This window comes from Podospora bellae-mahoneyi, chromosome 3, assembly GCF_035222275.1.
Source record: "Podospora bellae-mahoneyi strain CBS 112042 chromosome 3, whole genome shotgun sequence".
Classification (NCBI taxonomy): Eukaryota; Fungi; Ascomycota; class Sordariomycetes; order Sordariales; family Podosporaceae; genus Podospora; species Podospora bellae-mahoneyi.
This window is the reverse complement of record NC_085882.1, coordinates 2,684,178-2,711,505: the sequence shown is the minus strand read 5'-3', so window position 1 is coordinate 2,711,505 and position 27,328 is coordinate 2,684,178. Positions and strand designations below refer to the sequence as shown.

Below are 27,328 nucleotides of genomic sequence, written 5' to 3'. Positions count from 1 at the left end.
CCATCACGGCCAACATGAAATAGATGAAGCTGGAGAAGAGAGGTGATGTTGGTGCAGAGTGCATGTAGCTCACTTACCCGAGAAAGGGAACGTGGGTTGGGTAGTGGTATATTGATGCTGAGAATTTGTCTTGGTGGGTTGCGGTGGGCTGGATCGTGGCTGTCTGATTCTCGCAAGCAGGAAAGACAAGGGTGGTATTTGTTCAATACGTGGCAAAAGACGCCCGTAGTCTGACCTCCGTCTCGGCGGTCTAATTGTTCAAACTTATTTCCGTCTTTTTCCAAGCCATGGGGTTATATTTCCAATGACTAGCTTCATTCATGTCTGAGAAAGGTCAGAAATAAATATTGACCGATACTTGACAATGGGTTGACGGCTAATGCTGACATTGTTATGGGTAAAGACTATGAGAGCTCTTCTCCGAGGAAGATGGTTGGCTTTGTGAAAAGAAGGTTTATAACCGAAATTTCTTGCGGAGAACCTGTTGGTTTGATAGAAATATAGAGATGAATTAACCACAGATCCCAGACTTAGATGGCAATAAGACGTCCCTGACAACCAGAGTCATACAATCTTAATCAATTAGTAAATCCAACCCAGTAATTATCCCGAACACCCACCTCCCATCCAGCATCAAACCCTCCCCGCCCCATCCATCCCCCCAACAACCCCCTTCTTCTCCCCCAAAACTCTCCCTCCTCCCCACTATCCCCATCCAACCCCTCCTCCCCCGGATGAACCGGCTGCCTCCCCCCCTTCCGCCTCATCACGTACCTCCCCCAAAACCACCCCGCCTGCCTCGCCCCAAAAGCCATCATTCTCCTCAAATCCACATCAAAAACCCTATCCAGCTCCTCCAACGTCTTCTCCTTCGTCTCAGGCACCAAAAACAACACCAAGAAAAACCCAACAATATTCCAACCCCCATACCAGCTAAAAGCGCCCTGCGGCCTGAACGCCTCCAGTAAACTCGGCCACGTAAGCGCCAGAACAAAATTGAAGAACCACGTCGTTGCCGTCGCGAAGCTCATCCCTATGGCGCGGATATACAGCGGGTATGCTTCTGCTGAATAGGTAAATGGCACCGGGCCCTCGCCGGGGCTGTAGACGATGCCAAAAAGGTAGATTCCCAAAGCGATACACCCGATGTGTGCTGGACTGTCTTCTGGTATCCAGAAGCTGAAACCAGTGAAGAACATGAATAGTGCCATCAGCGGGAAGGTGGTGAGCAGTAAATTGCGCCGGCCGTACGTGTCGATGGTGTAAAAGGCTGGTATAGCAAACAGGAAGTTGATGACTCCGAATCCCAAGCTTGCTGCCAGAGCCTCGACCTCAGAATACCCAGCCTCCCTGAAAATTTCACTGGAAAAGTAGGCAATGACATTGACACCGCAGAATTGCTGCATAAACATGACAATCTCCGAAGCAATCATGGCATTTCTGTTGCGTCGGATGGTAAAGACCTCCTTGATGCGGTTGCGTGTTCCAATGTTGGCCGTGGTCTGCTCTTCCGCCTTGAGCAGGGTGTGCGTGTAAAACAGATCCCTGGCCGCCTGGACTTTCTCATGGCGAAGTTGACAGACCGAAGCAAACGCATCCTTGTGGCGGTTCTTGGTGAGATACCATCTGGGTGACTCGGGGCAGACGTAGGCGAGACAACAGACAACGACGGCTGGAATGAGGGCGGAACCCATCATCAACCGCCAGTTGAGACCCAGGGGGATGCCGCGGTCAGGAACAGGGTAGAAGGCCAAGTCCGCAACGTAACCGATCATAATACCGAAGGCCGTCCACATTTGCCATTGCTTTGTGGTTTGTTAGCAATATGCTCACTGGTTGAAGGCGATGCCTCGAGAGGTGGATACAAGATGCCAAGGACTCAGGGGTAAAAGGGGGTGCTCACCATGACCAGGGCTCCTCTCAGTCTTGGCGGAGAGCACTCTGCGGCGAAAATCGGTGTAGTTGCGCTCTTGGGTCCAATACCAAATCCCAAGAAAAACCGTGCGATAAACATATGATACCAGGTGTTCGTAAACGCCTGCCAGAAGCATGCCAACGCCGAAATAGCACAAGAGATGAAGATGGTGCCTCTTCTTCCGAACCTCTTATTCATAGGCTCAGTCACCCAGCAACCAACAATGGCACAGCACAAATACGGAGCGCCGTTAGTGAGACCAATTAACCAGGTGTCCCCAGCGATTCCAAAGGCTTCCTTGTAAAAGATCTGGGCGCCATTGACAACTGTCTCATCCATGCCCTGAACAGCGGCACAGAGAGAGCAGATGGCAATGACCCAGTAAAGCATCCGGGGGTTGGACCACTTGTGGGTTGTCTCACGCTCCAGAACTTCCCTCTCGCGATCGGTAAGCTCCGGGATGGAGCTGTAGTCAGTCTGGTTGCTAGCGATAACTGCACCGAGACGGAAAGCGCGGAGGTCCTCATCGCTGGTCAGCCCGGCGTTAACGGCATACTCCTCGCCCATCTGGTAAAGTCGTTCATGGCTCAAACCAGCGAGGGGGTTTGCGAGCTTCCTGGAGGCTTCCAGGCGTTGGTGCTTGAGAGACTCTGGTGAGCCATGGTGGGATGAAGCGGTGCCTGTATCGTCATGGTGAGCGTACGAGGCTTTGGATGTGGTTGAGTTGGAGCGGTTGTGGGCCTTGTCAGCGTCGACAGCCATTGTGAAGGTGGATGATAGCAACAATTGATCAAAAACGATATCCAAGACCCAAGAGGGCAAACCATCATATATCTCCCACCATATTGTCCCCAAGATACTCAAGTCTCGGACTTGCGTTCACCTATGACATAAGTAGTCAGGGGAGGGGCATCCGAGCCGTTCATCATCCAACCAGATTTCATGGCAGCAAGGACAAAGATTGGGTTACACGGTGCCGTGTGTAGGTGCCATTCAACGGAGTGTGTAGTCGGAAAGTCGGCGCACAATGGAAGAACCGGCACCGGGAGGCATGTCAGATGGCGGGATGCCAACTACGTCATCCGGCGACCGCGGGAGATGAGCCGTGCAGGGAGAAAGCAACAAGGTACAGGAAACCGGCGATAGCCTCTGTTTCCCTCGATGCAAAGTGCTGCAGCTGCATGCACGACAAAGATTGTTTTTGAAGGATTTCGGATCGGCAGCATTGAGGGTGGTAGAGGTGGGGTGAAATGGCAGATGATGATGTCGATCGTGGGAAGCCCCGATGCCGTTGGCTCTTGCCAGAAGTCGATTCAAGCTTTCCAAGTCGGCTCACTCAAGCCACGAGCTCCTTCCCGAAATGGGGTATCCAAGAGTCGGTGAGAGGCTTAATGGGATGGAGAGGAAGGTACGAGTTATCAAGGGTGAATAATTTTAAAATTAATCGCAACAAAAGCTTACACGGCGCAGGCAGTACCTATCTATCCTAAGGAGCGAGTAGCTAGCTATACGAGTATAAGATACGAAGAAAACCCACACAATGACATAGCAATGTACCAACAGCAACATACAAGTCTCACACACCACACTCAAGCCATGGCTGACTTTCCTGTAAAGAAATCTCCCCACGTCGGGGCACGTCCCAAGTTGCCCGCTCGTTCATCTTGGACAATCACAGAACTCCTTCGGTTAGGACGACCAAGGCCTCCTTTTCGGTCCGTGTTGCTCACCACCGAGGCCGATCTTCGACTGCCTCTGTCCCTTCTGTCTGCCTCCCTTTCTCGTCCTCTGGCCTTGGAGTCTCGGGCATCTCTCTCTCTGTCACGATCACGCTCCCGCTCCCGCTCCCTATCTCTTTCGCGTTCTCTTTCTCGTTCACGCTCTCGCTCTCTTTGGTCCGACCGGTGAGGATATATGGTAGCATCAGACGACGACCTGGTGTATCCCCTCTCCTCTCTTCCACTTGCCCCTGATACGGAGCTTCTGTGATAGGGGCCAGGTGAGCTACGTCGGCGAGAACTTGTTGTCGAAGGGGGTCCGGTCCGCGAGGGGGGGCGAGTGGGCAAGCCAAGTCCCGTTGTTGATCGCGATAATGGAGGGTCTCGCCTCGCGGAGCCATTACTCTCGTATGGTCTTCCTGGAAGGTCGCGGTAGTTTCGCTCGCGCTCACGGTCACCTCTCCGGTACTCATCATCCACGGCCGCCCCGGAGACTGAGGAGGGAGGTGACGGAATGTCAACGGATGAGGGCTTATATCGAGACCTAGGGCTAACAGCGCGCGATTGAGATGGCCGTCGTTCCTGGAGACTCGGTTTGGGAGGCGGAGACAACAGTCCCAAAGCTTCCTGTACCACTCGAAGGGCGGCGCTGAACTTTCCCCGGGATGCTGGGTCGGCCTTCTCCGGCAAAAGGTGACGGGATATCTGCTTCGGAAGTCTTTCTAGCTTGCCGTCAAGTGGACTCTCGGCATTAATGGGCAGCATCGTGATCACCTTGGCGAACCTGCGAGCCTCTTCATCAGGATGCGCCCTCATGGCTAACGTCATCCACTGAGTCCATCCGTGGAGGGTCAAGCCAGGCACCGTCGGCCTACATCCGGGTGCTGAAGGTGCCAAGTGATATTCGAACCCGAGCTGGTCATACAGCTCCGACAATCTGACATGGACGTCTTGATTCCGGCTTCGAAATATTTCTGCACCTTGGTCAGCCTCATACAGTAGCTGGAAGATGGATTCAACATACCGAGGAATGAAACTGCCTCACACTCGATGTTGTGCTGGGAGTAGAAAGCTGCCATCTTTTGAGGAGCCATCACCAACGTCTTTTGTGGCATAAATTCATCGAGCTACAACAGAAGACGCGTTAATTTGTTTCTTACCAATCATCGACTCGCTCTACTTACAATGTATTGACCAAGACCTTTCAACACTTGCTCCCATCTTTTTGTTGGCGCTCCCTTTTCGTCGAACAGCGGACCCCATTTGAGGTCAACAGCGGAAATCTCAACCACGGGTGTCTTTACACCCGGAAACGGACCCGCCGAGTGGCCGCCAGACGAGAAGGGCGGCACTGGTGAACTGAACTGAACACCGGATGGTGATCGGGGTGCTAGCTCAGGGAAGGCTGAGGTTGTCTGACCGGTGACTATCCGAGGAGCTGTTTGCCGAGGAGACGGCGCTCTGTTGATATGTCCCGGGTAAGTGGGTGGTTGGAGTCGAATACCTGGTGTAGTGAAGGGTGATGCCCCGGCATGGCGGTCTTCATGGTCTGGGGCCGATGCGGTGCCTCGAAATTTACCCACTACAGTCTGATCAGCAATCTACCAGGAAACGCCTTGATGGGTTCACATACGTTCTGTCTCCAGTTTTGAGACTTTGTTGACAAGGTCCTCGAGCACCTTTGCCTGTGCAGACTCGATCGGAGTTTGAGCTCTCTGGAAGCCAACATTTGCCTGCGGTACGCTGAACGGCGGAACGCGAAGCCTTTCCGCCCTCAAAGGGTTGGCCATGTTGTTTTTGATAGCCTCGACCGGGCTTGCCTCTGTGTCGGATTCATCATCTTCACTGCTGTTGGAATCGTCAAATTCGGTGCTGTCGCTATCATCAGGGTTTTCGAAGGTCAAGTGCGGTAGCTTAGGAGGCAGAGAAGTGTCCGAGGGTGGAGGATGCAAAGTAACTGGTGCCCCGGCAGCCTGTCCGGTCCAGTTGCTCGGCTGTGTAGAAGAGTTCATGGGGAGCATTATGGAGAACGGTTTCTCAGTGGTGAGTCCTGATCAAAGAATAGAGAAAAGCTAAGCATATGTGCAGAAACTGTTGCCCCGTTACAGCCGAGCTGTGTAAAGGGCGGAGTAGGTGGGTGCAAGAGAGAAGAGAAAGTATAGTCGAGGAAGCAAAGCGAGCTAACTGGCAGAAGAAGCTGCAGAATTTGGACAACCTCTTGACAATATATCCATCTCGCAAGCCGTAGCCCGGGCGCTGGCCAACCTCCCATCTCCAGCTGATCAACCCATGACTTCCAGATGCGAACCATGGAATGTGGGTCCGCCTTACGAAACTTTGGAATCTTGAGAGATTGCCCCCCCGAATTTCCAATTCACTGGGGAGGATTTTCTTCCATGCTTAGAAACGATGCGGCATATGTCGCCGAAGCTGATACACAAAAGAGGCCACTTACGCAAGCCGCCGGACCACCCACACATACGGGCGCATGAAGAAACCATGGTGAATCCCAGAGCCGATCTGGAAGGACCAGACGCGTTCTTGTTGGTGGGCTTCGGCCGGGGAAGAAGGTGGTGTACGACATGGCACAGAAGCCCCGGCAGACACAAGGTTGCCTTGCCATGACTCCATTGCCAACCACGTTTGTCAATACTTGGTATATGATCTGTAGGATGCTCGGTATGTGTGTCTGCTCACTGGCAGATAGCCAATAGTAAGTCCCATATCGATGTTATACAGACCCCCGCCGGGCAATGCTGGGCGCGGGAAGCCGCAGCGTTGGCGGGTCTCAAGCTTGAGCTCTCAACTCTCACGCGGAAGCTTGCACATCTTTCACACAGCATCGTATGTCGCATGAGAAAGAGGAGGGTGGTATGCAACAGCCGGGGAAGCTGTCCGTTTCTTTTTATCGTTTCCCTCGCGGATCTATTGGACGACTGTTTGCGCCGTTTGCCCGACTTGCCTACCTCTATCCGCGCGGCAGACGCACATGGAAACAACGGAAGCGAGAATTTGGCAGAAACTCGCGTATGTATGACATTGCCATTCCCCTTACCCATCTCATGGCCTTGTTTCTATTTTCATATAAGTGCCGGCCGAGATTAATTGCAGGTTGATCGGGCGAACGACATGCGGGACTTTTTGGTTGATCATCAACATTTGAGCCCTGCTCTGGACCTTTTGCCATTGAACACCCTCACATTGGCGTCATTAGTATCGAAGCAGATACCGAAGGCCTCCGAAAGGAGTAGAAAGCAAAGAGGCAGCAGTAAGATACCACGACCATTTGCGTCGACCACACCATCATTTCGTTTACCATATCATAGCCCCAGCCAACATCCTCCAAGGTGAGAGTCCAATGAACTTCAAGGTGAACGAACCACACCACCACCTCTTCGGACAAGGCTGTGGCTGTGCCTCCCACATTTTGGACCGACTCATCACCAACCAGAAAAGCTACCCCTCCTTTTTGGAGAAAGCAGCACAGGTGGGCGGGAGATAACAAGGTAGGTAGGGAAGCCTGGAGCTGAAACATGGAAAACTTCAATTTGCCCGACTTCTTAGTTGGAGCGGAGCAAGTAGGTCGGTAGCCGACTATTGCCCCTTTGCAAGGTCGCAGCCGGTCAAGAGAAGGGGATCGTTGTGCGAAAAAGCGTTAATGCTGTGCTGGTGTAATTGAATGGTTGTGATAGGCTGCCTTGTATTTGAGTTGCTCCGACACCACCGTGACTTACACGCTCCCGGGGGTGAGAGTGATGCTCGAGATTGGGAGTGGGTAGCTGGCTTGGCTGCCTACCGCAGCCTTCTTGAAAAACATGGAGACCTGGTTTGATCTCTAGGGAAAATCGGTCAATGAAGATGGGGGAGCAATTCGTCTGCTCGGTAGGGGATTTGGGGGGGGATTGGAGAGTGTCATGTATGGTGACCCGAGCTGAATCTCCTCACGGTGATTCGGAGTTACACATGGCAGAAATGCAACCTAGCATTCGATATACTACACGAGGAGCAAGCAACATCGGCAATATTGGGAGACCAACGCACTGGTGCCTACCATTTATTGCTCCCAGACATATCCGCCATATACATGTCGAGCCCCTTCCATGTTCGACAGCACATGTGACCTTGGAAAGCAGAAAAACACACCTCCAACTTCCCGAATGACATCTCTACCCAGAATCCTCACTCCGCGATAACTACACCAGGAGTAACCATCAGATATAGAATTCATAAACTGATAACAGACACCTACCTACCACGGTTTGCTCCAGACAACCCTAGTAAGTACTAAGACCGTCATGAAGCAAGCCCGAGGGAGCAAAAAAGAGAGAGCAACTGGTGGTGGTCAGTTGCTGCTCCATGACACTTCCCATGCTAAAACCTACACACTCAACCTCCACACGTCGTGCACAGAATAATAGAGACTAGAACGTAATTACATTAAGGCCTTGAAAGATAGTAAAAATCCCTTCGATCATCTTTTTTATTCCTCTCGATTATGTTTTGATACCTTTCAACTAACTTTTACCACCTTCCAACTATCTTTCATGGCTTTTTTTTAACTGTCTTTCAAGGCCTTCATAAGTTATCACAGTCATCCCTTTTCCGTCAGATGCTCATCAAACACTAGTAGCACAATACCAGTCACTCAAACGATGCATAGAACATAATAAAAGTCATCGCATTACTCCGCAAACCCATCAACTACCGAATTGCTATGTAATTTTCCCCGCTCATAATGTCGTATTATTGTCCGCTGCATAGTTTCGTGCTGTCGTCCGCCCATCATCGTGTATTTGTGCGTAATGTCAAGAAAAAAAAAGAAAATGCAAACCGCAAAACCGTAAACCATAAAAAGCCGTAGAACCATTAAAAAAACCCAAAATTCTTGCCAAAATCGGCTCCTCCGTGAAAATAGGCCCTTAAAGCTCATCAGGGATGATGTCACCCACGAAATCTTCCTCGCCGCGAACACAGTTCGCCAGGATATAGTTAGGCAGCTGTGGCGTGGTCCGGCGATTGCTCTGCGAAGGTAAATTTTAGCCAATAGTTTACCAACAGGACATCAATCAGAATACTTACAACTTTGATCCATCCGTTCTTGCCGACCTTCACCTCGTCCTTCTCCTTCTTGCCGCGAGGACGAACGGTAATCATGCGAGGTCCCTTGGCCGTGCGGGTCACCGTCTTCCAGCCGCTCTCCTCAGTCGCGATGGTGGGCTCCTTGATCATGCGCTCGAAATTGCCCTCTGGGCTCCAGGCGTTGAACAAGACTGCACCGGTCTGGCCAGGAGTGGCTGAGGCATTTGTGTCGGCAGCCGTGGTGGTCGTCTGAGTGTGAGTCTGGGAGCCAGCAGTGATGGAAAGCTCGGAGATCGACTCATCGGGTGTGTCAAGACTGTCAAGAAGGTCAAGGGTATCGAGAGTGTCAAGAGTGGTAGGTGTGGTGGAGGAGGTGCTCGGAGAGTCGTTGTTCATAAATCCCAAAAACCAGTGGGGGGCGCGAGGAGTTGGTGCCATAGGCTCAGTCGAAGTAGCAGCAGCGCCAGGTGTCTCAACTGACACATCGGTATCCTCTGGACTGGCAATGGAGTCGGTCACGGTGGTAGCCTCAGCACCGGGAGGCAGAAGAGTGAACTCTTCCTCATAGTCATCGTCGAAATCATTGATGCTGACCGTAGTAGCCGGGCCCGAGTCATTCCCCTCCGGAATGCCGTTCTCGTAATCCTCATTCAGCACGAAGTCGGCAACCCTCATCTTGAGAGTCTCAAACTCTTCCTCACAGATTCTCTCGCCGGGAGGAGGAAGCGCTTCGCCAACCTCAGTCTTTTCAGCCCAGTCAACGCAGTCCTTGCACCACTGCTGATGGTCAGTATTTGAATTCCCTTTCCCCAAAAAAAAAAAAAAAAAAAAAAAAACTATGGACGGTGAATACATACGTAGACTTTGTTGCGGCGGGTGGACTTGCTGAAAAAGTCCAGCTCACGCCAGCGATCACAGGGTCCCTCACACTTCATCTCGGGCGCCTTGTTGCCAGAGCTGTGCTCGAGACACGAGATAGTCGACTGGGCAGGAGTGGCAATGCCGTTGCCCAACTTCTTCTGGTACTTGCGAAGGGCACTGTGGGAAAACTTCTCTCTGGCCTTCCACTCGCCGCCGTTCTCGCAGCGAATCTTGTTGCCGACCATGTTGACTATTTACTATCGACTGTCGACTCTTTGATGGAATTAGATGATGGTTGATGGATAAAAGGTCGACGGAAGTGACTGGAATGCCGAAGAATTGAGTGTCGAAGGTGAACAAGGTGTAAGAGGAGGAGATGTGTGAGGAGATGGTGGAACGAGAAGTAAGCGATAAAAGCTGTTGACCGGGCTATCTGTCTCTCGAGAGCTGACTGCTTGCGAGAGGGATGCTCGAGGCAAGAAAGAAGGAGGAAGTTAGGGGAACAGAGGTGTAGAATATATACTCGAGTTGGGGAGCCGTCGGCTGGCTGCAGCGACTTGAGGTAATTGTGGGCCTGATTGCCTTATCTGATGAACTGCCTGTTTTTTGTCTCCTGAATATTAGGCAGGAGCGAGTATGGGAAAATCCACCTGAGGCAGGTGGTTAGGAGCAGGAGAGGAAGGCACTAGTGATGAGGTGAAAGGTAAGAAAGGGGCACTTTTCTCCACTCGAGGAGCACTGCAACCTCAGATTACAAAGTAGAAGACCCACCTAGGAGCAACTCAATCTAGTATATAGTGCTCTATCATTGCAAAGACTTTTCTTGATGAGATTGTTGCTCCAGGGGAGGTTGGAAGGTTGATAGGGGGGGGTGGGGGCTGAGAGGGAAAGGAAATCAAGGGGCTGCGATTCACTCCTGATATTCACTCCAGATGTTCACCCTGCGGGGCCCAGATTTCAAGTACGTATCAATCTTTGTTCTTCACCTGCCCGAGAAATCTCTTCCAAGTTTGGCGAAAGCCAGCCTCTTGCCCTCGTCACGTGGTATCCAAGCAAACGCCCAACGCCTAGCGCCTGTCAAACAAGTCACATATCCAAGGGATCAAATCCAAACTGTTCCTCACTTCACTTCTACCCAGATCCATAGCTGTTCACCGTATCATTCACTGATATCCTCACCCACTCCTTCAATTCCTCACTCCAGCGGTGTCTGCGTTGAATGTCAGCTTTGTCCTAGGGAATCCCTCGAGATCAAACTGACCCTTCCCACTCGGTCAACACCAAGCTCTTCTCCCCATACTCCGCCACCAAAATTCTCTCGTGATCAAGAGGCACCTTTGCCTTAACCCCCTCAAACCTTGTCTCCTTCAGCGGCCAGATATTATGCGTCCTATACTGATGGAAGTTCTTGCAGCTCCAGATCCCCGGTTCCAACACCGGATCTCTCTCGGCCAGCGCAGTGATATCCACAAACATGCCCGTGTCAACATCAACCCATCTGGCATCAATCACGTTCATTCCCTGTCTCCTCTTCATCTCCGAGTAGTTTGGGTTCACGTCCAACAGATACGTCTTCTTGATCTCATGCACACCCTCCCCTCCCTCATCGGTGGTGTACCTCCACTCATGCAGCGTCTGGTTGAATTGCTTGGCCATGTGCTCCATCGTGTGGAGGCTGACCTGGACGTCGAGGTCATAGTCCCAGGGCATGATCCGGCCATTCCACCACCACCCAAGCAATGTGCCATGTGCGATCCAGGTCTCCATCTTGAAGGAGGCCATGATGGAGAGGTATGATCGAATGAGGTGCTGAAGGACCTCACGATGTTGAGAATACGGAATCACGCCCTGGAAGAAGCGGATGTCGTAGTGGGACATTTCTAGGGTGTTGCCAGCTTCCTGGAAGTACTTTGGTTCGGGGGGTTCATTGCTGTAGGAGGCCCATACCATCGGCCAAGCTCGCTCGGGGGGCGGCTCGACAGAGGGAACGGAGGAGAGGTAGGAAGACCGGTGAATCGTCGCCGATAGGAGGACGAAGGACGTTACCACGAGTACAATGGCCAGCAATAGATTCGGTAAAGATACGGGAGGATAAAGAGAAGATTTCATGACGTGCTGGTCTGGTGTCTGTCACAGTACAAACTAATGAAACAAAGGGCTATAGAGAAGAAAAACTCGGGATGGGAAAGTAGAGAGGAACAGCGAGTCAACATAAAGGATAATCGGCGCAGGACCATGCAGTCGGGGATATAGACTAAACATCAGAGACACATCGCAGCGAAACCACACGCGTAAGAGCACACGAGTGATGAAACCTCTGGTTCCCCGCATGGTCGTCAAGATATCTCTCTAGGCCCCATAGTTCCCGTCTGCTCCGACATCTCCCAGCCAGGGACTTCCCGGATGCCCGGGTTTTGCAGCTCAGGGACCCAGTGTCGTACGGAGCTGCCCTGTGTGAGCATTTGGGGGGGGGGGTCAACCTTGCGGTTGATCAGAGCTGCGGGAGTCAGTGCAGTTGCGAGGCGATGAGCCTCAGTAGGCTCTTCCAGAGCGCTTCTCTAGCAGAGCCTAACGTTGAGCTATAAGAGGATGAACAGATCAAAACCCGAGGACACAGCCCAGGAACCCACGCTCTAACGGCTAGCCTGTCCCAGAGAACAGGTCAAACCATCAAACTCAATTCCCAAGTCTCAGAAAATCGTCACTCTCTCTCTCTCCTCACCACCAGCCCATCCATCACCAACCACCCCACACCTATCCCACCTCTTTTCCTCCTCCTCTAACCCAAACCGTCCCCTCCCCGGAGCAGTTTTTATCACCTCACACGACACCCCCCTGCCTCTTCAAAAACCCTCAGATAAAACGACCTTGAACGCGAAGACGACAAATCAAGCTTTCCACTAGCAAAAGCAAGTCCCCACTCTGCTTCTCCGCCGCCGTTGAAGAAAGACGCAAGGCCGCGCAAGCTTGTGGGGACAGACAGACGAACGGGGAGAGGTTCTCCGAAAAGGAAGAATGCTTCTTTTTGTTTTCCTTTTGGAGGGAGGGGAGGGGAGTCGTCATCGGACCGTGGTCCGGTTTTGTTCGGGATGTGGGCGGGCCCGGAACACATTAGCTCACCAAGGTACGCGGGAGCACACCCCGGGGACGAAGGTGAAAGGAACAGCGAAAAAATAATTGGAAGATGGGGGTGTGAAGAATGTCAAGGGTGGATTACCTGCTGCTTTCGGGGCCCAGGTAGGATGATAGAGGTGGTTCATTTATAAATTACATGTGTGTGGCCCTTGGAAGACAGATACCAGCGATATTGTTTTTATTATTTTTTTTTTGGCAGCGATTCGTGAAGTCAATCATGGTCTCTCTGAACCAGAAACATCATCGTCAAAGAATCCTTGCCTCCACATCGTCACACAGAGGATAATTCAAAATGCCAAGGTCTGGGGATGGCAAGCTTCAGTGGTGGGTCCTCCACGCCAAGAGATCTCTCTGCAGATCATCGTTGGTTGGCCTGCCACAATCCAGGGGGTTTGTTTATTTTTCCTCCTCTTGACACTACTAACACTCTAGCTCACCATCTACAAGCCCATCCCCTCAAAATCACCCAATGCTTTGAATAGTATTCATAACAATTTGAGGAAAAAAAATTAAGAAAATAAAAAAAACAAAAAATATAAAAAAAAATGAAGAAAATATAAAAAAAACAAAAAATATAAAAAAAAATGAAGAAAATATAAAAAAAACAAAAAATAAAGAAAATAAAAAAAAAAAAAAAGTAGAATAAAAAACAACAACAACAGGAAACCCTGGGCACGCAAGATGAAATAGTCTTCATAATTCATGACACTATAAATTGCTCGCTCGCTTGAATACCAAAAACTCACTTCTTCCCCGGAGCAGCCGTAGCAAACGGACTAACAACCCCCCTCTCCCTCCTCAACCAGCTCTCCAACCTCTTCGGCGTCCCCTTCCCATCCTCTTCATCCACAGGACTACTCCCCCCACTACTCCCCCCATCACTCCTCGGGAACAAACTCAGCTTCCCCGGCGGCGGCTGACTCAGTTGAAACCCCTTCATCATCTGCCTCGTCTTGTTCCCCCCCGTCTTGACAATCGTCGTTGCCGTAGGCGTCGTAACCTTCATCACAGAATTATTATCATTATCATTATGCCCCCCTGCCTTCTTGATCACCCCCGTCCCGACCGCCTTTGGAGGTGGTGGCATCGTCGTCGAGTCAGGGGAGTAATAACTCATCGCGAACCCAACCTTTGGACCCCCGACCGACTTTCTCGAGATGGTAGTCCCCAACCTTTCCAAAACCATCCTCCTCAGATCCGGCGCGTTTCTTGCCAGTGTAGCAGGTGACGGCTGCTGCTGCTGTTTAAGCAGCCCCTTTTCGTCGTCGTCCAAGTCAGAAGAGTAGACACTACTGACATCACTGACTCTCTTTCCCACATCCTTCTCCTTGTTCTCCCCCCCGACCTGAACCGCCCCCGGCCCCAAACCCACACTAGCATACGCCTTATTCGACGTAGACTGCAGCACCGGCGCCCCAATATTCGGACTCCCCCCTTTGATCTTCCCCCCTCCCCCCCCGGTAAAAAAAGCATCACTCCCAATCCCGGGCCCCAACCTCCCCTGCTTCTGCTGTCGCTGCCGTATCTTCAACCCAAAAAACACCCCCACCACACTCAACACCATTGACCCCAACACCCCCCCAACCACAGCCCCAATCACAACCTCCGTTCTCATCCCTTGCACCGGTTCCGGCACCGCTGTTGAGGTGGGAACCCCAAACCCAGTCTCCAACCCCCTATCCTCCCCCTCCTGCACAACCCGTCCCTGCGCCAAAGCAACCGCGCTCCTAGACGCTTGCGCCAGCCTCCGGGAGAAACTGCTCTCCATCTGAACCGACATGGCGCTCATATTCTCCACCATCGTCATGCTCGCCCTCTGCAGCCGCTCACTCATCTGGCGGTCTGCGCTGCGCGAAACCTCAGCTATCTGCTGTGATAACGAGCGGGAGGCTTGCTCGGCGTTGTTCACCGACTGCCGGAGCGCATTGACCGACTGTTCTGTTTGGGTGAGACGGGAGGAGAGCTGCTGGACTGAGTTTAGCAGCTGGGCTGACGTGATGGAGAGTTGTTGGGACGATTGGGAGATTTCGCGGGAGGATTGGGATAGGGCGGAGAGTTGTTGGGAGAGGGATTGGATTTGGGGGTCGTTTTGGCGGGGGACAAGGAGGGTTGGTGGGGGGGTTATGGTCGGTATTGGCGGGAGGGCGGGAGGGGCGGCGAGGGTGGCTGTTGATAATACCCCAAGGGCGAGAAACAGATATTGGGAGAGTGACCCGGTTGTTGGTGGACGTGATTTAGCCATCTCCTTCTGCCTCTCTTTCTCTCCCGTTCCCGTCGAATCTTTTGTTTCGTGTCGTTTGTCGTTGTGTAAAGAATGAATGGCCAAAATCCAGTCTGGCTAAATGAAAGTAGCGGGACGGGTACCTATCTATATCAACAAGAAACAAAACCCCTGTAGAATAAAAAATTGTTGCAGTATAAAAGAACGTATGAAATCTACCGCGCCGGCGGGTATGAGAATAGAACAGAAACAACTTCAGCAAATGTCGTCGTCGACGATCATCATTCAGCCTAACTCCAAGATCACACCTCAGGCAAAATGGAAGAAAAGAGGGAGAAAATATCCAAACCCGCGAGGAGGGGTGGGTGGGCAGTGATAAAACTTCATGCCTCACTCACCCCAAGCAAAGAAAATGTGACGTGATGAAGCTTCCCAGCTCGGTTGACTTACAGCACACCAAAAGAGCTTGGCGGCAGCAGCCTCGAAGTCGCAGATCTCACCTCGGGGCGGGTGTGACCCGGAGCGAGCTCACGCACAGACCCTCAATGCAGGGGGAGGAAGAGCTTCAACGTCTCAGATATTGCCCCGTGCTTCAACAGCTACCAGAAAATTGTCTTCATGCCCTTGGTTTTTGTCAACAAGACGAGAGAAGGGTGAGTGTAATGACCCAAAGCTTGGCTGTTTTGGTCAAGGCTTGTCATCCTCACTCTTCAGACTTGGGATGGCATGCTGGTCATGTCTAAACTTCCCCAAACCATCATCATCCACCGAGCCAAGTTCATCAGAATAGTAACATTTGCAGTCTAGTCCGTGCTGCGTAGCCATGAAAGAGGTTTCTAATCCGCACCGAGATCCTTCATCTTCCAGAACCCAAGGACACTTCTACCCAGCCCTCCTCGTCTCAACCACACGGCACATCCATAAACCAACCTGGTAACAACCTCCTCACCCACCAACACCCCATTCTTGGGCCAGGGGTTCGGTTCCCCCCCCACCACCACCACCAACCACCAACCACCATCATGCGAACCAAAGACCACCACCATCGGCACTTGCACTACCCGGTTTGTTCTCGAACACACCCATATATCACTCTCCTCTTCCAAAACCAGTCAGCTTTTCCATTTTAAGTCTCGGTCCCTTGACCACCTGCCTGCAATATACCCCTACTGTATATACAATGTGAAAAAGCAAAAAAGGATATTCATACTTGTCGACCACACAACACGCCGGCCACTTGTCATTCATTCCCGTTATCCTTAGAACCAACCAGCATTTGAATTACACCCCATACACGTAAAAATAACAACCACACTTTCTTTTCCCTCCCCCCGCCTAACGCCAGCCCGCCCACCCAAGTGTCCGTATCTCATAGGCCATTGCATTTTTCTTATCCTCCTCTCGTTAACTTTCCCTCTTGCCATCACCCCCAACCTGTCTCTTTCGCCCCCTTCTGCAATCCCCTCCACCATATCCTTGGTTATTGCTGGCCCTAAACAGGCAACTTAAACTTCTCCCCCCTCATAACCTTGGTATAATAAATCCAAAAGAAATCACTATACAAAATCGTCTGCAAAATCCCCGCCGTCACCGCAATCGTGTCCACCTTGTGCGTCGGCTCGCTAAAGTACCGATAGATCCAGTTCGGGATATACAGCGCCCTGTACATCCCCAGCGCCGCAATATAATGCGCCGTCATGGCCTCCGCCTCCCCCGTCCGCTGCAGCATGAACAGCTGCGGCAGGATCGCCACCGACTCGAGCCAGATGGAAAACGCCCAAAACACCTCGAGGATCGTGTACTTGTACGGAAACAAGAGCGCGAGCAGGCCGGCGAAGCCGAGGAGGAACTCGACGTGGAACGTGTCGAGGTTGGGGTCGTTGGTGGGCTTGTAGGCCCGGGCCATGAGGTAGATTATGTAGAGCTCTGAGGAGATGAAGAGGACTTTGAAGATGAAGTTGTAGGGGGAGGAGGTCCAGGGGAGGTCTGCGCCATCTATCAGTCAACATTATCCTCCCAAGGTGGAAACGGGAAAAGGAGGAAAGACATACCGAGATATCGAGTAATGTAAACCAGCATGTAAAGCACCTGCGACTTGAAAGAAATACCCGAGCAGCTCTGTTTCCAATATCAGCCACACCACCTATTGTCACTGTCAATGACCCGGGGGGGAGCATACCTTCAACTGCTGGATCTTGTGCAGCAAGATGAAAATGGAGGCGAGATGGGAGAAATCCCCTGTGAAAGCACATCACATTATTAGCCCGGGTGTTCCTTCTCCCTCTAGCCGACGACTACTCGGAAGGGTATGCATACCCAGCACGCGAAAGATGTTGAGCGACATCGCAAAGGGAGCTCAATCCTAGCTTCTCCGGGGGCGTGCCCGTCTCTCTTTTCAACAACAATCCCCGATCAATTTCCCAACTATCAACACTGTTGTTATCAGCCCTGCCGCTGTTTAGTCGTCTTCTCTCGTCTTCGTTTTGCGTTATCGTTGATCGGTCTCCTGTTTCGTTTGTTCGTCGCCCCTTCTTCGTAGCAGGTTCGGTTCCCCAGCTCCCTAAAATCCAACCACCTGTTCTTCCGGAACTTCGGAAGTCTTCTCAAACCGACTGCGGCGCAAACCGACTCGCTCCGTCGTTATCGGGTGTTCGCTGTGGGAGTGATGCCCTTTTCGTGGTGTGTGTGCAAGTGGTTAGAGTCTTTGCCGTAGTACACTTCCTCACCATCCAAAGAGGACACGAAACGCGTTTTCTGGCTGAATTGGGGGAACAATTGGAAATGCACACTTACCCACCCTTGTTCGCTTTGGCACACGGCAATGATGCATGCCAAACCGATTCGACTCCACTCTTTGACAGGATCTGGCCAATCAGACTTTACAAGCTAACGCAAGGGCCAGCCCGCCTGCTGCCCGGGGGCCGAGAACAATGTGGGTCTGGGCTTTGCAAGTTCAAGGTCAGGGTTGGGAGAGTTGGAGATGGATGATGATGATGATGCTGCTCTTGGAGGTACAAGAGATGGTGATATTGGAGTTGGATGCTCTAATTTTATATCAGAGTTGTGAGATTATCTTGAAGAGCGAGGAAAAGCCCATCTGGGTGAACTCTGGAAAGCTCGGGCTCGCAACCTCGATGGCTCCGCCACCTTGTTCTTAACCAATCCATTTGTCAATATTATGTTATCGAATGCCTCCTTGGATCTTAAAGCCTCACCTCCATCAGCTATCACAACACCACCAGCAACGTATCTCAAAGATGCTCCAAATGAGTATTAACTTGTAAACTGACTGCCTGGCTGTCTCTGAGCTCAGGCATGCCCCAATTATACACTCCTAAAACGCCAAACTCCCTCTGCTCTTGTCCTCTTCCCTGCATCACCCCCCCCCTACATATCCATACTCATCAAATACATCTCCAATATCCTCATAAACTTGGCCACAAACGCCTCCAAGTGAAAAATCACCTTTGTCCCCGTCTTTATCCTGTGCTCATAAAACGCACTCCACTTGATCACCTCCGGCTTCAAATCATCATCAATCAGCGGCATCAGCTTAAACGTCAACGTCTTCAAGATGGTCGTCGGCGGGATGCAGTGCGTCAGCAAGTCATAAAGCTTGCTCCTCACCTGCAGGATCCTCGCGGAGGTATGCTCAGCCATGATCTCCTGCGCAATCTGCTCAATCAGTCCCTCCCAATCCGGGGGCGGGATCGGTGTGTCGTCCGTCACTTTCTCACTGTTTTTCTCTCGTCAGCTCCCCAATCCACCCCTTATATCTCGCCCCCCTCCCCCCCCCAAAAAAGGACTCACTTCTGCGCATAAACCCCCTCCAACATCAACAACGCCCTCCTCAAATTCCTCCCGCTCTCCCTCGCAACCCTCCCCACCAACCCCTCCCTCACCTCCCACCCCTCCCTCTCACAACTCCCCCTCAACACCCCCTCCACCTCCCCCACCGTCGGCCTCGCAACCCTAACAAGCAAACACCGACTCCTAATCGGAGCAATAATTCCCGCCGTGCTCTCCCCAACCAAGATCAGTCTCAAATTGGGACTATACTTCTCCATCGTCCTCCTCAGCGCAGCCTGCGCGTCCCTTGTCAAGTGATCCGCCTCATTAATCACCACAACCTTGAACCTTTGCCTCGCGCTCTGATCAACCTGCTGCGTCTGCGCCACCTCCTTCAGCAAGTCCTGAATCACCACCCTGTCATAATTCCCCACGTCCGACGGCGTGATCTCGAGGTGGTACACGCTCGCGACGATGTTAAACTCGAGCTTCCTGTTCGAGCTCGTCTGGAAGACCCGCGCATCAATCTTGATCTTTTCCACACCGGGGCCGTACAGCTCTTTGAGCGTCGCGACGATGCGAGTCTTTTTGCCTGCTCCGGAAGGGCCGTAGAAGAGGAGGTGGGGGAAGTCGCCTGATTGAGCCTGCAGATTCACACAAACAAAAACGAAAAAAAGTTAGATGATATTGTCGCTGCAAAAGGGGGAGGGGAGAGGAAACAAACCAAAGAACGGAGTCGATCAGACAATTCATCATGATATGTCAAAGCATCTAGACTTCTGGGCCGGTGCTTGTCGACAATGAGCGCCATCTTGCTTGATCAAATTTCTGTTGCTGTCGATTTTTGTGCTTGATGGTAGTTGTTCGGAGAGAGTTGAGGTAGAGTACTGGAAAGTGCAGGTGGAAGGAAGCCTTGAAAAGGTGGGCTCTGGAAAAGCACGCGTTTGGATGACGCGCCGCGCGACTCGGCCGCCAAAAATCAATTAAACCAAACCTACGCACAGCCCACCTCACCTCAACATCCAGAGCTCTTAATCTTGTCAGCTACGAGTATTACGACAACAACCACCAAGGCATCAAGATCACAAGTCACAGGACGCATCATCAAAAAAGTAAAATACAAAAACAATTCGCTATACGCTAGGTTATAGTGTTCACCCTTCCAGATAACTAAAGACACCCAGATCAAGCCCAAGCCCCAATCCTAGCACCCCTAATCACCGCTAAAGTCATGTCCACCACCCAGCAATCTTTTCCTCCACCAAACATCCCCTCCTCCCTCCTCAAACAGTGTGCCCCCAAATAAAGGAGACCAGAGCCTTGCGGAAGGATCCGGAGTAATGTCGGCAGATCAGACCCTCTTAAGCGAATCAAAGAGCCGAAGAAAGAAAAGAAAAGAAAAAAGTTTACACTACCTAAAATACAACAAACAAAAAAACCCATTTCCCTTTCGCCTTTCTGAAGCAACATCAATTCCCCCCCCCCGTAAATCGTAGCAAACAAAAGCTGTGGCCGCCGCCAGAACTCCCAAGGCCGAATATCCACAGAGATACCCAGATAACCCCAAGTGATATCCAGACTCCCTGCTTCTGGAGCCCCAGTATACGCAAGATGGTGCAAAGGACTGAATCTTGAAAGCGTATAGATGGTCGATGAGAGCTGTTTGTCGCGGAATCGACTTGGCTCGTGAGCGCCAACCACCCGAGAGTAGGCGAAAGGTGACGGATCGAATAGCAACGGCTGGCTGGCGAGGCCAGAGAACCGAGAAAAAAAAAGAAGAAAAGAGACCAATACCTCATAAGAAATGAAAAAGAGACTGTAAATAAAGCCTTCTAAAACCACCGCACCTCCGCTGATATCCTCCCTGTCGCGCAGATAGTGTACAACACAGCAGAGCTTCAAAGAGGGCCCGCTGAAGAGGGAGTGCCGTGTCAGTCGTTGTTAGTGAAACAACAAGTGCAAAAGGGAAAGGAGTCGTGACGGTCATAGCACTCATCATGCTGTCGTGACTAGTGTAGCAGAGAAAAGTAAGAGACCAAACTCCATAAGAAACACCCATCGCCCATCCATGATCCCAAACACACCCCAGTGCTGATGATTTAGAGCCAGTTGTTGTCCGCCTGTCCGGAAGGGAACTGGTGCGGGTGCTGCTGACCGCGGGGCGGCTGCGGCGGGGCCTGGCTCGGGCCCCCTGGGTACGTGATGGCAGCGGCGTGGTTGACGTTGCCGTTGGCGCCGTTGACACCATTCGGAGCATATCCGTGGAACGTGCTCGTCGTGCTGTTGGTGCTATTGGACATGCCGCGCTGGTGGGCAGGACGAATAGACACCTGGCCACCCGTGTGGTCAGCAGGGACAGGCGGCTGATTGGGGGTATTGGCATTGATCCCGCTGGCGTCAAAGGCCGAGATCTTGGCCGAGATGCGGCGACCATAGGGTGTGTTGCGAATCGAGGCAAGATGAGGGCGGATCAAGTCGACGAGGCGCTGCTTCATGTCGTTGGTGCCGTGGTCAAGGGCCGTCTGGTAGACATAGTTGGCATATGAGTCGCGGAGGCAGCGCTCAATCTCGCTTCCGGCATCCAGAAGCTCCGAGACGATCATGTTCTTAGACTGTTCCGAGGAGCAGCGAAGGCACTTCTCCACCACATTGGAGCTGAACTTGAGCTTGGAAAGCGTCAGAATGTGGGTGCGGAACTGGGCGACGAGGGGCTCGGTGAAGCTAGGCTCGTTCAGGTCGATGATGTATTGAATCACGTAGTTGCCAAAGGGGTCCTGGACCAGGCGGTACGCATTGTTGGTGATGCATTGGATGAGCCAGGCCTTCTGTTGGCCGTTGGCATGATCAATGCACCGCTGGAGGACGCAGCAACCGTGACGGTGAGTGCCCACGTCGATGCAATTCTCCCCGACAGCGTTGAAGATGAAGTGAGACTGCTCGGGGCTGAGCTTGTTGAGGCACTTCTGAATCACGTGGTTGCCATTCAGATCTTGGATCAGCGTGACGACCTGCATCTTCAGGGCGTCGGTGATCATTTGAATCTGAACCTCGTTGGACACATGTTCGATCATCTTTTGAAGGGCGCGAGTACCGTGTTGGTTCAACGCGATCGGCACCATATCTTTGGCTGAGTTCTTGATCAGCTCGGTGCGTTCGTCGTCTGTACAGTACTCGAGGAGCTTCTGGCAGAGGTAGTTGCCAAAGGGATCGATCATGAGTTCGTGAACGTGAGGCAAGACCTCCCGGTAGATGGCGTGGACCTCGTGAGGAATACGGTTCTCGAGCTGCTTCTGCAGGAACCTGCAGCCGTGCTGATCTCTGGCCAGGTTGTTGATGTTGCCCTCAGCCTTCTCCAACGTCATGTTCTGGTAGCGTGACATCGCTTCGACATTGTTAGCCAACTCGGCAAGACTGCAAATCACAACAGAAACAAAGTTACTTACCCTCACTGTCCTGCTGGCGACGATTCGCAATCACGCGGGCTTGGCTGTCGTGGAGAGGTTGCCGAGGGGCAGAAGGAGCAGGCTGGCCGTACTGAGGACCGTAGCCAGTGAAGCTCTGCGTCGGGATATGAGCCTGAGGCTGCGTGGCCTGAGAAGGCTGTGGCGCGGCACTGCCAATGCTGAGGTTGCTGAAGCTCGGCACGAGCATGCCATAGGGATTGAATGTCTGCCCCCCGTTGTACGGCACGCTACCAGGCACAGCGGCAGCATAGTAAGGACTATACTGGACTCCGCCCAGCGAAGGAGGGGCCGGCATGACCGCGACCTGGGGCTGCTGGTTCGGAGCCTGGAAAGGGGTAGCTTGGGCATGCAGGGTCGACAGGGTCGACGAGATAGAGGGATAACCAGCAGCAATGTCGTGACCGTTGGCCACGCGGACATCACCAGGCATGTTCTGGCTGTGGCGATTCATGGCACCGGCAGGGAAGCGTCCCAAGCTGGCATTGTGGTTATGGAAATGCTGCTGAGCATGGACATTGGTATTGGCACCCAGAGTCGAGCCATTGGTCTTGATGGTCGGGACGTCGTTGGCAGAGTACGACTGCTGAAGCTTGGGGGGCGAGGCCACGGCGTGGGCGGCAGGAGGGGAAACAACAGAGGCAGGAGTGTCCAAGGGCGTAGTGACGCTCTCGGACATAAACTTCATGCCATCCATTGAGTGACGGATGCTGGCCGGGCGGCTGCCAATGGTACCAGGCTCCGAAGGAGGGGAACCGACCGGGCCGGCACCGTTGAGACCGTTGGAACCGATGGTAGACATGCTTTGTCGCTGTTGATGCTTGGTAAGATTACTCCAAGTACTGGTTGAGGTGGGTTCAGAATCCAGAGCAGATGAGGTCTGTTGGGTGAAAAAAGGTTAGCAACAGTTGATCCTTTCGGAGTCGCGAGGTGGCTATAAGAAATCGCGATGAAGATGAGAGAGTGGGGAAAGAGAGCGGAAGTATTGTTCAATGGGAGTGAATAATTGAGAGTGAATTGGGGAAGAGGTGAGGGGCGAGGAGAAGAACAAGAAGGTCGGCCTAATAACCTCAGGCCGGGAAATGAACGAGAAGAAAGAATTTTCATCTCACAAGCCCTGACAGTTCTTCACGGCAAGAGCGAGCTGGCTAACGTCATTCTCGCCCTGTGACCTTCCAATTCTCCGCAACAAAAGAGAGATGGGTGATGGGTGAAGAAGTCGAGGCGATTCAGATGAACGCAAGAAGGTCGGGGCAAGGTAACTCACCAGTTGAGAATAGGCTTGCGAGCGATAGATCGTGTTGAAAGCCTCCGCTGTAGGAGTGGTTCGGGTATCCTCGAGATGGGAGTCTTCGTCTCCAAAGAGGAAACCCGTGGTGTTGTTGCTGTCCTCAAAATCACCCAGATAGGTTCGAGACTTGGTCACCGGCATAGAATACCGGTTGAGGCTGAGTGTGAGTCGTGTTAGCGACGGGACACGGCGAACAGCAAAAACAATGTTGCAAACGCAAAAACACGGAAACAACAAAAGGATTGTGGTGAAAGACAAGTAACAAGCGGTACTGATATGGATGATGTGAATATCAACCAGTCGGCGACGTGAGGTGTTGCGAAGAGGAAGAGAGAGTTGCGGGGGTGGGAAGAAGCGGAATTATTCCAGAAAACCACCAACGGCCCTGCTTGTTTGCAACCAGCTGCTGAGATCACTCAAGAGGGCGGGTAATGGGCGGCGAGAAGGGGGGGGCTCTGGTCCCTACACCAGTTTCACCACGGCAGGAGCAACGACAGTTGGCCCGAGCGCTTCTTCACCTCTGACAAGCTAGCAGTTCAAGCAGAGAACACCGAGCTTCAGTGTTGCTGCAGTACACATCTCCGACCTCCAAGCTGTGTCTCCCTCCTCTCACACTTCGAACAGCAGTACACAGCCAAAGCCGACACCCAGGGATAATTCAGAAGCAGTGGCAGAAGAGCAGCCAGCAAGAAAAGTCAAGACAAGAACTTACTGATTGGTGGAGCGGTGACTGGTGGGATCCTGGCGAACTGCCTCCTCCTTCTCGTCATCCTCGTCGCTGTTGCGACGGGATCCTGGCACCGAGTGGGACAAGGGGTCGTCAAAGGCGTACCGGGCCGGGATAGCACCACCACCGGATTGAGGTGATGTCAGCAGCGAACCAGATCTGTTAGGTCGGTTGTAGAGGCCCGGGGGTGATGTAAGGCTCGAGGTCGAGTACCGGTTTGGCCGCGATGTCGACCAGATGGTTGACAAGGATGTATTCACCTCGCGGTACTCGGGAGGCGTCGTCGGCTCTGACTGATGGCCGGCCCCCAGTCTCTTGGCGATATCCTCAGTCATCTGCTGAAGCTCCTGTGCCTCTAGCCTTGTCTGAGCGTCCAGCTTCTGCATTTCTGCCTCGAAGCGCCTACGCTGCTCTCGTAGGCGCTCGTAGTCCTGGCGCTTTTTCTCTAGCTGTTGAAGAAGAAGATAAAAGTCAGCCATACTGTCTCACCAGAACGGCACCACCCACGACGAAAGATAGGTGAGGCGAGGAAGTCGGAGCAATGAAGTTGCCACGGCTGACAGGTCCGCAGGTTGCCCTCTTTATGTTTTTCCAAAGCAGGAAACTCTGTTGTTTTTTCAACATACCAGTTGAACTTTGTGCATAGCCTGTTTTTAAAACCGTCAGCCACGGCTCAAGGTCTACTCAATCAGATAACCCTCCAAATCCACTTAGGGGGCGCGTAATCAACTCAAACGCCACCCCTTTCTTCTCAAGCAACCAACCAAGGAATTGAGGGGTACACGTACCGCAGTGGAAGCAAAGTCCTGCGGCTCAGGTACCCGCTGATGTTGCTGCTGTGTTTGCGGCGGTTGAATGGTATTGATAGTGGACAATGTTGGTACACGTCCGGAATCGGCAGTAAACCGGCGAGGAAGAAGAGGATTTCGAGAAGGCGATATAAGGCCCAATGTCGCGTTCACTTGCGAATCACCCCGGGGACTCTGCTGGATCCGGAAATAGTCGTCCATCTCGTCCGCCCTATGGTACATACAACAACAACAACAACCACACCAATTTTCATACACGGCTAGGCGGGTTCCACGGTGGAATCTTGCTCTATAAGTCTATATGACGAGGAGGCATGGTCAGCGGCTTGTCATGATGCGGGGGGGCATGAGCACTTGGGGCTGTATGGGGCAAGTAGTAAGTGGATATGCGCGCGCATTCACAAGCAGCCTGGAAGAGCAGAGAGGCGGTGGCTGTTGGGACGAGGCTTCGGCTGAGGACGGCATCAAAGTTCACCGATTTGAAGGAAGCTTTCCAAGGGCTGAATTGTTGAGCGGCAAGATGTGAGATAGACGCAGAATACGTCGGCTTGCAGTTCTCGCGGTTGCCTCAAGCCCTCTTCACTCTCCCCGCTTGATGGTTGCTTCCCTCCCCTCCCCTCCCTCGGCGGCGCCCGGCCGGCTGTGCTGTTCCGCGATGGGCGGCAGACGGACGGTGGAGGGGACAATGCGCGCGCACGCACTCTGGGACAGAGTTACTGACCTGGTTTTAGAGAATCTGTTGGCACGCGATAGGAATAGCCAAGGAGCAGCAGCAAAAAAAAGACTGGTCTTGAAGCACAGTACAAAAGAGCGTGGATATGTGTGTTCAGGGAAAGTGTGTGGAAACGGGCCGGCTTCGTCGTTGGGGGTGAGGTGGTGGAGGAGGTTGTGGTTTATGGGGATGGATGACCAGACAGTGGCAGACAGGCCAGTCACCCCTGGCAGGGCGGAAAGAGGCGTTGCTGTCCAGTAAAGGGCCTGGTTAGCCAAGCTCGTCCCCCTCGAACGCTAAGACATCCCCACCCTGACGATTGGGCTGCCGTGGGTCCCACCACCTGCACGTTTGCACTAACACTTTGGGGATCCCACACTAGAAAACAACCCGAGCCTGGAACCACACGCAAAGAGCGGCTCGTGTGCAAAAACAAAACAACAAAAAAAAAAAAAAAAAAAAAAAAAAAAAAAAAAAAAAAAAAAAAAAAAAAAAAAAAAAAAAAAAACAAAAAAAAAAAAAAAAAAAAAAAAAAAAAAAGGGAAGAGGCCGGGCGGGCAGAGATGGGGAGGAGCAACAAGTTGAAACGCTCGCAGCGGACCGTAGTGCCAGAGAGAAAGCTGGCAACCTTCATGGCTCTGTGATAGTGTCCCGAGTAGCAGTTTGTATGTACTTTTGTACCTTACCCTTCCATCCTAGCTTTGGAGCAATCACTTTTTGCTGCCCGAAGCTCCCTTCCTAGTACTTTAGTACCTACTTACTTTTATTGGGGATCAAACTGTCAACTTGTATGTACCATGTCTCGAGAGACAATGGTGGTTACGGTATGTTAAGAGGAGACAGTCACGCACGCTAGGCATGTACAGTACATGGAGCTCCCTTCCCTACATGCATGGTCCGGGGATGCTGGACTGGCGCTGCTCACGGGAGGCGAGGTGGGAGTGTGTCAATCCCCAAAAGCGATGGCACCTCATTGGGGCATCCCCCCCTTATTTCATGTGTCTTGTCCCGTTCTCAAAAGAGCATAGGATAGAAAGAGAAAAGGCCGTTCAGCTTTTTCTGTCGTGGTAAGTTTTTCGCCTCCTACCTACTACCTACACTACACCACGGCCGAGAACAGGCGATCAGGGAAACAAGCGGTGTACAACGTGAGCATTTCTCTGGGGGGGGAGGGGAAACGGGCGGCAGAAAGAGCAAGAAAGGTGTGATGGGAAAACGGGTTGCCGATATACGGGCCTGCAGTCACTTTCTCAGCCAACACTGCCTCAACGAGAAGGTATCAAAGTATTTTTGTTTCCCCAGCTTCGTGCCGACCACCCCCCTGTTTGTGTACTTCGCTGCTATTGTCGGTTGACAAGACTGGTTGGAACCCTTTGATCTGGGAGGTTTATATGGAGCTATGCTTGGCTTTTTGCGCTGGCTCAACCATATCTTGGACCAGTGGTGTGAGATGCAATATCGATAAGTGGCGTGTGGGCGATATGCCGGTGGCGATGAATCGAGTAGTAGACCATTCTAGGTGGTGATTATTGCAGCTCACATACATGAGCTGAGTGACAACTGACACAAGTGCCAAAGTCAATTGCCTTGCATCCGCTACTCAAAAGGCC

General features: G+C 52.2%; 8 protein-coding genes across 8 annotated transcripts; all 8 read right to left on the bottom strand.

The window, feature by feature from the left end:
* Nucleotides 1–578: 578 nt before the first annotated feature.
* On the bottom strand, nucleotides 579–2,677 carry QC761_307880 (uncharacterized protein; the record flags this gene model as incomplete). Its single annotated transcript, XM_062877933.1, has 2 exons — nucleotides 579–1,805; nucleotides 1,904–2,677. 2 exons carry the CDS (start codon nucleotides 2,675–2,677, stop codon nucleotides 579–581), a joined length of 2,001 nt encoding a protein of 666 aa, XP_062733753.1.
* An 827-nt stretch (nucleotides 2,678–3,504) lies between these two features.
* Nucleotides 3,505–6,263, bottom strand: QC761_307870 (uncharacterized protein; the record flags this gene model as incomplete). The annotated part of the gene is made up of 4 exons (XM_062877932.1): nucleotides 5,267–6,263; nucleotides 4,818–5,215; nucleotides 4,658–4,760; nucleotides 3,505–4,607 (listed from the first exon to the last, which is right to left on the bottom strand). Exons 1-4 carry the CDS (start codon nucleotides 5,652–5,654, stop codon nucleotides 3,505–3,507), a joined length of 1,992 nt encoding a protein of 663 aa, XP_062733752.1. The 5' UTR covers nucleotides 5,655–6,263.
* Nucleotides 6,264–8,288: 2,025 nt separating this feature from the next.
* On the bottom strand, nucleotides 8,289–10,360 carry QC761_307860 (uncharacterized protein). Its single transcript, XM_062877931.1, has 3 exons — nucleotides 9,570–10,360; nucleotides 8,713–9,489; nucleotides 8,289–8,654 (listed from the first exon to the last, which is right to left on the bottom strand). Exons 1-3 carry the CDS (start codon nucleotides 9,816–9,818, stop codon nucleotides 8,553–8,555), a joined length of 1,128 nt encoding a protein of 375 aa, XP_062733751.1. The 5' UTR covers nucleotides 9,819–10,360; the 3' UTR covers nucleotides 8,289–8,552.
* A 157-nt stretch (nucleotides 10,361–10,517) lies between these two features.
* On the bottom strand, nucleotides 10,518–12,088 carry MNN4 (mannosyltransferase). The gene is made up of 2 exons (XM_062877930.1): nucleotides 10,834–12,088; nucleotides 10,518–10,783 (listed from the first exon to the last, which is right to left on the bottom strand). Exons 1-2 carry the CDS (start codon nucleotides 11,680–11,682, stop codon nucleotides 10,769–10,771), a joined length of 864 nt encoding a protein of 287 aa, XP_062733750.1. The 5' UTR covers nucleotides 11,683–12,088; the 3' UTR covers nucleotides 10,518–10,768.
* A 1,362-nt stretch (nucleotides 12,089–13,450) lies between these two features.
* On the bottom strand, nucleotides 13,451–14,950 carry QC761_307840 (uncharacterized protein; the record flags this gene model as incomplete). The annotated part of the gene is made up of 1 exon (XM_062877929.1): nucleotides 13,451–14,950. One exon carries the CDS (start codon nucleotides 14,948–14,950, stop codon nucleotides 13,451–13,453), a length of 1,500 nt encoding a protein of 499 aa, XP_062733749.1.
* A 1,039-nt stretch (nucleotides 14,951–15,989) lies between these two features.
* Nucleotides 15,990–17,710, bottom strand: ERD2 (endoplasmic reticulum retention protein). The gene is made up of 4 exons (XM_062877928.1): nucleotides 17,246–17,710; nucleotides 17,109–17,167; nucleotides 16,981–17,047; nucleotides 15,990–16,915 (listed from the first exon to the last, which is right to left on the bottom strand). The coding sequence occupies exons 1-4, from the start codon at nucleotides 17,271–17,273 to the stop codon at nucleotides 16,422–16,424; spliced, it is 648 nt and encodes a 215-aa protein (XP_062733748.1). The 5' UTR covers nucleotides 17,274–17,710; the 3' UTR covers nucleotides 15,990–16,421.
* A 389-nt stretch (nucleotides 17,711–18,099) lies between these two features.
* RFC5 (Replication factor C (RF-C) subunit) lies at nucleotides 18,100–19,529 on the bottom strand (the record flags this gene model as incomplete). The annotated part of the gene is made up of 3 exons (XM_062877927.1): nucleotides 18,100–18,665; nucleotides 18,740–19,362; nucleotides 19,443–19,529. The coding sequence occupies 3 exons, from the start codon at nucleotides 19,527–19,529 to the stop codon at nucleotides 18,317–18,319; spliced, it is 1,059 nt and encodes a 352-aa protein (XP_062733747.1). The 3' UTR covers nucleotides 18,100–18,316.
* A 1,288-nt stretch (nucleotides 19,530–20,817) lies between these two features.
* QC761_307810 (uncharacterized protein) lies at nucleotides 20,818–25,911 on the bottom strand (the record flags this gene model as incomplete). Its single annotated transcript, XM_062877926.1, has 7 exons — nucleotides 25,728–25,911; nucleotides 24,986–25,303; nucleotides 24,824–24,844; nucleotides 24,183–24,646; nucleotides 23,447–23,627; nucleotides 22,162–23,059; nucleotides 20,818–22,100 (listed from the first exon to the last, which is right to left on the bottom strand). The coding sequence occupies exons 2-7, from the start codon at nucleotides 25,226–25,228 to the stop codon at nucleotides 20,818–20,820; spliced, it is 3,090 nt and encodes a 1,029-aa protein (XP_062733746.1). The 5' UTR covers nucleotides 25,229–25,303; nucleotides 25,728–25,911.
* Between the last annotated feature and the right edge of the window lie 1,417 nt (nucleotides 25,912–27,328).